General features: G+C 40.6%; 1 protein-coding gene across 1 annotated transcript; it reads right to left on the bottom strand.

The window, feature by feature from the left end:
* Positions 1-3,626: 3,626 nt before the first annotated feature.
* Positions 3,627-4,463, bottom strand: LOC124310478 (uncharacterized). The gene is made up of 2 exons (XM_046774476.1): positions 4,391-4,463; positions 3,627-4,184 (listed from the first exon to the last, which is right to left on the bottom strand). The coding sequence occupies exons 1-2, from the start codon at positions 4,449-4,451 to the stop codon at positions 3,766-3,768; spliced, it is 480 nt and encodes a 159-aa protein (XP_046630432.1). The 5' UTR covers positions 4,452-4,463; the 3' UTR covers positions 3,627-3,765.
* Between the last annotated feature and the right edge of the window lie 6,739 nt (positions 4,464-11,202).

The following is an 11,202-nucleotide window of genomic DNA, read 5'->3' on the forward strand; positions in this document are numbered from 1 at the left end:
TTCGATATTGGCATATATGATTAGTACTTAATGCACAGTCCAAGAGTTGTCAGACCGGTAGAAAAAGTAAAGTAAACAACTGTAAGTGCATATCTGAAGAAGTCAAAACATTTTAGCGATGGATCAATTTATAAGTCATCAAATTCATTTCACGACGCTCCGTATTGCCGGTTAATTGGTACAGGTAAGTGAATTTTTTCAATAAATTTAATTAGTCCGTCTCATTATACGGGCAAAAAGTCGGTCGTAAACCAATCGAGGAGTACAAGAATCAATTAGCTGAGTATCGTTTGAATTAAAAGAAAAGAAAATATATCCAAGTCACTACCGTCTTGCAACGATGCTGTTTCCGCCTCATTATCTTCGCCTTAAAATAAATTCATTATTTCGATTCCTAGATGAAGGTTTTTATCTCTGCATTTTTCCATTTTTTTCTTCAATTTCGTTTAAAAAAAATGTCAAAAAATTCCAAACTCGAGACATCAAGAATCACTTATCGTTGAGAATCCAGTCGTATACTTATAACAGGTATACAATTTGGTAAAAATTCTCTTCTCGGTGTTTTGTTGAGTCCAATAAAAATTTTCTCGTACTTAACTTACCTGGGTAAAGAACATTCTAGACACGTAGCCGTCATAATCCTTCCCAAAATTATACACCGGGCATTAGACGGGAAATACCAAAGATGCTGACTGAGCTTCCAGAGACAATATCCCCTGGAAAGTGGACGCCATTACTTTCCTGACCCTCGGATAAATTTCAGGCTGTCACAGAGGGATGCGAGCGATCTCCCCTGTTGTTGGCATGGCAACACCTTGCTTCCCATAATGCCTATGGGCGTGGGATCGATCCAACGGTTACGACGCGAGATCCAATGGTTCATATCAGCATCAGGCTGGCCGAATGGCCGTTGCCAAATTCAGTTGATATTTCGCAGCTTGTTTAGTTTGGACTTAAATTCCGGATCTCAGATACGTAGAGTGTAAATATATATTTATAATCAGCCTAATCATCAATCGGTCCGAATCTAATTGTCCTCATTTAATTGAATCGTGCGAGGATAAGGCGAGGGTTTATTTTTTTTTTTTTTTTGAAAATAGTTTACGGCGTGAAACGACGAGATCGCATCGCGTATCCGAGGCTTATCATTACGAGATCTTAACAGCCGCGTATAATGTTTATTCAACATTACCGCGGTATTTGTCTGGCTTTTAATTTTTTTGAGTAACTCTTTTTATTGCGTAATACGTGCAGAATAATTAAGTCGGACATTAGGCTCGATCGAATTCTCCGAGGGACTTTTACGCGCGAAACGCCTCCGGCCAGCATTTCGCGCCAAAGTTGAGTGCGGATAAGCGAAACGCGGTACCCGCATTTCTGCAGTCTGACTAAAAACGAATTACACACGTACGAGCAAGAGTGAAAAGAGAAAAAATCGGGCTCAGAATCGCGCGTCGCGCCGCAGGATCGCCGAATACTGAGCCGAGCCAAACCGCACGGCTTTGCGAGACCGGCGAAGTTTTCAGAAACCGCGGTTGAGGATCGGGCGACGGATGCTGCGGCCAGTCTGGACCAAACCGGGCTCAAACAGCACAATGGAAGCCCCGACCACGAAGGGTTAAAAGAGCAATATAACGATAAAACTGCAGAGCGAAAAAAGCAAACGTGCGCATTCAAGCGTCGTGCCTTCCTTTTCGGCCCGTTTTGCTTCGCCCGTCGAAAAAGTCACGCTCTGAGTCGAAGCCAATAACTGTTTTGTACCGATTCGATTTTTCGGTAAACTGCTTCAGGCCCAGATTTTATTTATTTTATTGCCACGCAACTCGCGTAGACTCGTAAACTGGAGGAACTTTTCTACTTGCTTTACAAACAGCATTTTTATTTCAAGCTTATACAGTTTACAGAGGACTTGTAAGCACGGTGAACACGAATTTTGAGTCTGGGTTCTAGATGCCAAATTTCGATTTCTTCTATGTAAATGATAAATGAAAAGACAGTTTTATTAGATAAGGTTTGTTTTTTTAGATACCGGAACGATGTTTCAGATTTTAAGAAAAATGACCTAGCTTCTCAAACACTTATTGCAAATAACAACTAAACAAACTTCAATTTCAGACTTAAATCACTGTTATACAGAAATAATAACTAATAATGAAATGCAAATGTAAAAGAATTGATAAACAAAGTTTAAAAATGAATATTTTTTGAACTTCTATTATTGTACGGACTTTCTCGTATCAAACCCCAAACATAATCTTCCATCACGCTCTCATTAAACTTCTCCTAATAACGTTAATAACGATAAAGTCCATCGCATCTCGGTGAAAACGCGTTTTCCCTTTTCTTCCGAACAGGCACCAATATCTTTATCACCGTAAAAAAGACGGAACCAAACTTTATAAGTATTAAATAAAGGTTTTGGTTATTATTCGATGTATAGAATCGAAATTTATTCATCTGAATAAAAACTCGAAGCAATAAATTTTTTTCTGACCACCTGTGTAATATTTATCCCTGATTCGAAGATCCGCTGCTCTGTCCGCCGAGATTTCCGATGCTGGATATCGACGCGGGAAGATTTGCGAGATTCCCGAGCATTCCGGCCATTTCGCTCAGGTTCGGCATTGGCATTGCCATCACCTGGAAAGCCCCAAGATACATTTTCGCCCCGGAAGTCATCGAGCCGACACCAGGAAGCCCAGAAAGCCCTGATCCTGATACTGGCGAGTCGTTCGAGGACAAAAACGGGACTGACAAAGCTCGAGGATCCGATTTTGGTTCTTCTTTTAGTGCCGTTTCACCGTCTGACAGCTTCTGGGTGTTCTCACTTTTCTCAAGATCTATGCTGGTCGGCGCTGACGCAATGCCTGAACATTTTTTGAAAATTTCACACGAGATTATTTGAAGTTTCAAGTTTCAGTGCCTTTGCAAAGTAAACACGTTTAAGTTGATTAAAAAAAAAAAGTGACTGGCTAAGGTCGAATGATGTGAAATGAAGAAGAAAATGATTTCTGGCAATGGAAACGCCACGGAATCTGGAGCCGTTGGAAGTGTAGTGCTGAAGCACGTGGAGGTGAAATTATACGAGTACTTTTCTACGGCGCAGTAAATAATATGGGCGATTATTGGATAACGTTAACAGCTCTGATACAACTGGTAAAAGTAATCGAGATTGTCGCCACAAAATAAACCTGCCAGAGGACTCGTGAAATTTATTCCTGTTCTCGATGTACGTCCTACCCTCAAGTCTGAGGAAAAATTTGATTTTGCTTTTGTGATCACTTACCTACGACGAAGCCGTGCAGAGTCAGTAACAGGCAAATATTTTGACGAAAATTCATTCTCGTCTGCGAAATATTCACGCGGATTTGGCAGTCTTCGATTCTGCACTGATTTCTTATATACCCACCTTCGCACTGCTTTCGCGTTCCCACGATTTGGGAAAGGAAAAATTGAAATCAGTCACGCTGAGCGAGTCGCGGATACATAAGGAATTATGGTAAAATGTTCGATAAGATTGCGCGTGGTTTTTACCTGATTGGAATAGAAAATGTAGAGAATGATTAGACTGTTTGGATTCTAGGTTGCAACTGATTTTGTAAACGATAATTGAATGCGTAAGAAATTTATTCGAAATTTATTCGAAATTTATAATCCTGATTGCACATATTTGCGTCTTTAAAATATGAAATACCAGATTACAGGTATATTTAAAAACGAATTCTAAAAACAAATCATTCGATGATTTCACAGCCATGTTTTGATCTAAGCTTGCTGATTTTTTTGCGTATCGCCGCTTAAATTAATGTTCGTAGTTGTTGGACGTTCGAAATCGACCGGATCGTGGGGAACTTCGTTCGATACAAATTCAAAAAATTTGTCGACCCAGCCGGAGAAAAATTTTGGATCGCTGTTAGAATCTCTGGCGAGTCTTAATTGATCTCGGTCAATTACGTTCTGCGTGAAATTTTTAACCGCATTTCGAAGCGCTTCCGGTATCAGGGAATCAGTGATGGCTGCTTTTCCCGCGTTTCCGGATGACTCTTCGCTCGTGTACATGGCAAACAATCGTTCAATAATTTTTCGCATAAATTCATCCTCCAGTTCGCGGAACGCGTCTTCCGTCTCCGAGTTTTCATCCCCGACGGCTACACGGATTTCCGATTTCTCGGGCAAACTTGCACCTGCGTATCACGAAATCACAGAAATCAGCGAAGGATCGTTGATGAATATGAAGCAAGAGCTTCCCAATAACTGGTGAAAAATTTGTTTCAACTCAAATCAAGCAATAAAAGAAATAAAGAATTTCGATCAAAGTAATAAGTAAAAATTTTGATAGAAGGAAAATTGTTGGCCAAATGTGTATTGCACAGTACGAAAATCAACTTACAATTCGAATCGTGGAGCCACATCACGACGATTGAAATTAAGAGCGGTAAAAGTCCGGACATTTTGAACGGAATGTGAGCCGAGCCAGGATTGCGTTCGTTTTATATATGCGCCCGCTAATTCTAACAAAGCGAAATAGAGTAAGCGGAGCGTTATCAATTCCTGATAATTTATTCGGGCTGCGTAGCCAACCGTGTCATGAAATGATGAGTGAAAATAATTCGCAAATTATACATCGTTGTTCAAAGTGAAACGGAGTTTTGCAATAACTGTCGATACGGATACCGGCATCCGTTCAAACGCGGGTATAATTCACGGTAATTAGCGTCAAGTGCGATCAGAATGTTACCGGGATAACAAGATAGCTGAATTTCGACAAATTTTGAAATTCATGAACATCGAATAGCCACGCAAAGTTCGCTGTCGTAGCCACTGCGCAACGACGTCACCGCAGAAGCAGAATTCCAACCAGTACAATCTCGCTTCCGGTGGATGCACCATATTTAAAACATGTAACTAGTTTTCCGCTGTGCAATATCGCAATTTCATATGCGGGTCAGCATCTGCGGCTTGGATAGTGAAAATGTCGTTGCGTAAAAGTAAACGACTGAAAATAGTTTAAAACATTTTGCAGTTTTAAATTCATAAGAAATTTTGACTGCCTCAAACGTCCGTAAATCTATGAAAATAAAATTATTTGAGCAGTTCGGTATAAATTTCAATTTACTGGAATATCAGCTCTCGCTACGACTAAATTTAAAAAAATGAGCAAAACAGCATGAAGCTCCACGTAGTTCGAAAAGTGTACAGTGGCACTGTTCTGAACAACAACAGACAGATTTTAATGCGGTTACTTTGATAATTTTACAACGTTGATTCAATGCTTAACGCAATTGCTCGACTACTTACAGAAATCTTTTATGCACTAAAGCCTCGAGTTTCAACATGGACTTGTGATATATTTTCGCCAATCGAATGCGAACGAATGAGATGTAATGACTCAGAGACGCACGACACGTAACGTTCAGTAAGTGATCAGTGAACACACTAATCATAGACATCCGGAAGCAAATTAATATTACTAATATTAATGATACTCGATACATGATATCGGATTTCATTGTTCTTCCGAATTTGCCAAAATGTCGTGTTAAAGTCGAAATAAAACCACGGTAGTTTTTTGCAAACTTTGGAAGCCAACAAATTTTCAGTTTCAAGACTGGTCTGCAGGATCCCTTTCCAAATAATGACGCCTGCTGAAACTTGAAAGAAACTTCGAGTTCACTTCGTTGCACAAATAGCTGCGAAATTTTTTCTGTTTTTTCGAGTTTAACTGTTCAGAAAATGATCGCCGCGACTTGATGCTACGCCCAATGGATTTTTCTCTAAAAAGTGGGTTTTTTCGACCTCTTGATTGATCGATATCATTCGTTTCTATAATCTGTCAAAATGTGATCTAAAGTTGGATGACATTATTTGATAATTTGACGTAAATCCAGATTTTTACAGAAAAAAAACGTTAATGGAAATGCTGGGTGAGAGAAAACTTCAAATTTCAAGGGGTGGAGGTGAAAACTTAGAAGGGTTAATATTTCGAATGACCGATGTATCGAAATTTCAAACGTGCGAAAATAAAATAACTGAAGATGAATTGTTCGAAATCTTTATTTTTCAAAGTGTAACTGATTAGCAGTCACTCCCAGTTATTCAGTCGTTTTAAAGTCTGACAGTTGGGTCAAGTTATGAAAAATAATCGGGCTTTTCGTAGGGACTTTCGATCGCAGGGGACTCGGATCAGTTTGCGAAATACAGAGACATATCCTGAGTAAAGGAAGGTGGACCTTAGAGGATGCAATCTATGGGGGTAATGCTTGATATTTTCGGTTCGTAAAACTTTATAGAGGGTAATAACACGCGCAGCCAACGTTTCGTCGGACCCTTCGTCTACGTCGGTTCCTCCAACTTACACATTCTCGTCAAGCATTCTTTTTCACGTAAAGAAACGCACCCCATCGAATCCACCCCCACCACCATAGAGGAATTTCGTAAAAATGGCATCTTTCCAATCCTCTCTGCGTTATCAAAGCTTTCTAAAAATTCGTAATTTTAAACTTTTTATGGTCTAATCTTGTCGCTTCATCATCGCCGCACCTTTTTCGATCCGCAATGATCAAGATGATCTATTGCAAAATAGATTTTTCCGTTCAATTTTCATTCTCTTATACAATCAATTTTCTCTTTTATTAAGCTGTGATTATTTACCAGATTTTAAGTGAAATATGGCGTGCTTTGCGGTGAAATGGTGGTAAAATGACAATTTCGAGCTTTTGATACGTGAGCTTTTTCACCGTTCAGGGTTCACAATAACAGGGAAACATCATTGCTTTGCCTGCATCTGGTGTCTCTTTACATGTCCATACCTACAATTACAGTTTGCATGGTAAGGGTATAAGGTAGGTAAGGATATAGGAGATCTACAGGATTTGACCTTACCGACCGTAGCAATATTGCCACTCGGATACAATCCTAACAGCTTTAACTATAGATGGCAATGCTCAACAAACCGGAAAACTGATGCGTGAATTCACTTTGGTGTAACTCGAGTTGCCAGCTTACAGGGGCCTTCTATTACAACAAAATAATACTTAGCAGTGCATATCAAGCTTTGATAAATTCAAAAAAGCCTTCGTTTAATTTGAAATTTTATTTTCCCAATTTTATAAAATTATTCTGTGTACAAAATTACCAACGAGCCAAAATTATGCGAACAGAGAAATTGAAAAAATAGTATTTTGCATCAGACTAGGAGGAGACGGCATAAATCAACCAAGGCGTAAAATGAGAAAATCGAAAGTTACGTGGGTGTGGCGGTATTATCATCTATTTACGCGTGGGATTAGCCGCGTGGGTATGGGTATAATAACGCGAATCATATAATGCGATGATAATAATTAGTGTCTATGGTAATTCGAACCAGGTGTAATTTGTGACACCTGATGAAAAGATCGCGAGAATCGATAAAATTCGGCAGTATTAATTACGCGGATTGAAATGGTTGGACAGCGTTGAAGGTGAGATATTGAAAACATTCGGGTATTATTATTAGATTCATCTTTGAGGAATGGCATTTAGACGTTTTCATCTCTTCAACTTGATGTAGGTATTTATAATTTGAAACTTCAAAGAATGCAGCCGGTGGCGAATCAAAGCGGTTTTCGACGTTATACGCGGTGCACAAAACGCACGCCGCTTTATATTATAATGATAATAGTAATAATAACAATAACAAGTGCTATTCCCCGGTGCTTTTGTCCCTGGCAATGAAGAGAGTTTCGACTCGGGGTGGAAATAGCCGACAAAAGAGGAAAAAAAAGGAAACAGGGCAAAAAAAAAAAAAAAAAAAAGAAGAAAACGGGGAAAAAAGGTCTCGAAGCCAAGACTGCAGCACCGTATGTGTAAACAAACTGAGAAGATGCGACCAGCCGTCAACGGCGAGATTCTACCGACCAGTATCCTCGGCTCACATACGAAAATTACAACGTTAAAAACTCTTTTACAGGTTAAAATATAAGAAAAAACGTGATTTTTTTCTTCAGCCAGAAGAGGATGTAAAATCTTACCGAGTCTTCGATCATTGTATTAACTTATCGTGGCGTGGATATTTCTGAGCAAGTACAGGAGTACAGTATAACCGCATGTTTCCAATGTACTTATGGTATAGAAAATAGTTTAACGCCTATGTATATATTCATCCACGTATTCTGAGGAACCGTAAGATTCATGAAGATGTTTCAAATTTATGCAAAACTTTCCGCCCACCACAATGCCAGCTTTAACGTTTTCCCACCGTAAATATTGAGATTTTATGTTTGTCACATGCGATGTGATAAATGGCGTAGGATCAGAACGGATTAGGGAAAAAATTTTAAAAACGAACCAGTGGATGAATTGGAAAGTCTCAACTTTGCTAGATTAATTCAATTGATATTTTTGCGGTAAATTATATTCAGTATATTTACGCGTCTTTCGGAATTCTAATTATACTTACGATATTAATAATAAAGTATCGAATAACCGCATCCTCATAAATCTGTCACCAAAGTAGACTTGGTGAATATTTGAAACATCGTTAATTTGCTTGAGAATCTAGTCTGTAAGGACTTCAGAATGATTGTAAACGAAAAGGTGAAAACCGATCGGTCGAACAGCTCAAGGAGCAAATCTTCTTTGTTATTAATTGACACAACCTCTCTTTATGTATATTTCATATCCGTACCGAACGATTTCCCATCGCCAAGAATATCAGCGACATTGGCACAATAAATGATAATCTCTGCGACACAGTAATAAACACGCCGTGGGTCCCAGGGATCGAGTAGGTATAATATGTAAGTACCCATCGATATAACCCGACGTTAATTGATTTACCGAAAAATATCAACGAGCGATTAAAATTTAGTACCTACCCTCGTACATCGATAGAGCAAATTGGTCGATGCCGCAATTTTGCAGAAATAACGTGACGTTAATTTACTGCTTCTTTCGTTTCATTGGTTTCTGATCTGAACGTGTTTGAGAATTTGTCTCGAAGCTCAAAACTGTCGGATAAATTCAATTGCATTTCAAGACTCGAGGAATAAAATTCGTAGATTCGTTACATGGCCTCAGATTGTTCGATACGAAGTAAAAATTGATCTCGGGGATAACCTGAAGACCTAAATTGAGCTTGCGAGCCAGGCGTGAAGGGTCGATATTTGTAAAATGGAGTTTCGAGTTCAAACACGACGTGGATACATATGAGCGATGTAGCAAGCCAAACAGAAACGTTGAGTGTACAGAAGATGATCGTTGGAGTAAGGCAATGCAACATCCTTCGAAGGGTACACTGAACTCGGCGAGTCCGGTTGTCAAGCTAGCGGTGATTCTTCAAAGTCCTTGAAAAACTCTTCGATATTTTATTTGACGAGTTCCCGTCGATGTGTGTAAGGCTTGCAGCCTTTGGCCGACGCGACGGCTGCGAGTAACTCGGCTCGAAGCCGAGTTTCGGCCCGTGAAGAACGCGCGACGTCGAGGAATTCCTCGGCTGTTTACAGAGGGACAAGTGATAATTAGACGTGTAAACTTGCGGGGCGGACGCGATCATGCGACGGCCGTCGGGACGACGATACGTCTTCCTTCCATTTCTCGACGGGACAGTAAGCCGCGAGCTGCAGGTGCGGCTCGATTGCATCTGCCCCAAGGTTTTTTACTTTTCGAAATTCGAGGAACAGTTGCTTCGCATCAATTCCGGAAGTCGTGGGATCAAGATTTGGGATCTCGATTGGGTTCGCTCGGAAAACCGTGTTCAAGGGTTTCGAAAGCCCGGAAGTTTTTGTAATTTGAATAAATGTTGACCAACTAAGAAGAATGACTGCAACTGGTTTAATCTGGTGGACAAAATTGACTTGAACAAAGCTTGAGTGGAGATGATTTGAAATGAAGAAATCAGATTTTTGAGCGTCGGGTTTTATCCTCTTTCGGGATTGAAGACTATCCGAGGGTGAAGTGTCGATGGTATGGGAAGTATTATTGCTGAAGAATGCACGATAAAGTAGGTGCGATCGCTGAGTGACGGGGAAAGTACCACTGACCGTTAATGTCTTGTTCAACGATACACAGCCACCCGCAAGAACAACCGGGATTTGTGTACGTAAAGAGAGATGCGCACTTACAAAAGGGTCGAGGCAACGTCGCGGTTGTCCTGCCGCTGCAACAGCATGTTTTTATAATCCACGTTAAACGTAACTTTACGACGCCTGAGTATCGGGGCAAATTGATTTCATAACCACAATCGCGGAATTAATGAACAATAAAAATATTATACGTCGGCAATTAAGCGAAGAAATTGCTCAACCCGCCGCGAGTCGTCGGCTACCTCGACATCCAGTCTTTTCTCCTCCGGCCTCGCAAACGCCGCGGATTCTTTCTCATATTCAGCCCTCACTTTTGCCTGCGGAAAATTGAAGGAAAAAAAAAACGTGTCAAGTAAGAAAAAATTTAATAAAAATAAAGACGCGGGTTTCGAGGTCGAGGAAAAACTGTGTTAATCGAGGTGTTACGTGATTCGAAGTTAAGTGTCCGATCGGATTGTAATTGTAAGGTGGACGTCGGTTGACCCAAAGAAGCTTGCAAGCTCGTTCGGATGAATCAAAGTGTTTCGGAGTGCAGTGCGCAGCAGCGACGGACGGACGAATGGGTTTATTTGCGATAAATTTTTGGATAAAATGAGGAACAGCGGTGTGGATTCGCAATGGCTTGACCGACGGAACGGCGAGTCAGGATCGTCCTTGTGCAGGGGTGCAGAGCGCGTGCGCCTCTGTACACAACAATTAAGTGCTTACATTTATGCCTGTCATAATTGGCTCCGTTAAATGAACAGAGAGGCTGAGAAATTAGCTTGTGGGTAATAACCCGGCTATTTATTAACACGTGAAACAAGACGCCGCTGCCCGGCTCGGAGCTTCGCGCGATTCGGCGCCCGACGGATCAGCTTTGCTTCGCTTTTCGTCCTTAGAAGTTGGTCCTAGTGCATGGCGCACCTTCGACGAAGAGCCAGAGGTTGGTTGTCATGCCGTGTCTTCTATGGTGAGTCGAGAGCATAACGTCATCGTCGTTCGTCTCGTTGTTGATTTAATACTGTTTCTTTTGTCGTTGTCGTTATTTTTTTTTTTCTCTCTTTCTCTTTGACGCACGAGGCGAATCGGCTCTAAGAACGAAAATGTTCCGTTCTTATAACGCGGCGTTAACGGTTCGAGGATCCTAATTTATGATGTT

This window comes from Neodiprion virginianus, chromosome 1, assembly GCF_021901495.1.
Source record: "Neodiprion virginianus isolate iyNeoVirg1 chromosome 1, iyNeoVirg1.1, whole genome shotgun sequence".
In the NCBI taxonomy this organism is placed as follows: domain Eukaryota; kingdom Metazoa; phylum Arthropoda; class Insecta; order Hymenoptera; family Diprionidae; genus Neodiprion; species Neodiprion virginianus.

Coding starts and splice junctions, on each gene's coding strand:
- LOC124310478 (XM_046774476.1), bottom strand. CDS start 4,451: ATGTCCGGACTTTTACCGCTCTTAATTTCAATCGTCGTGATGTGGCTC. Junction 4,185..4,390: donor GTGGCTCCACGATTCGAATT/GTAAGTTGATTT, acceptor CGTGATACGCAG/GTGCAAGTTTGCCCGAGAAA.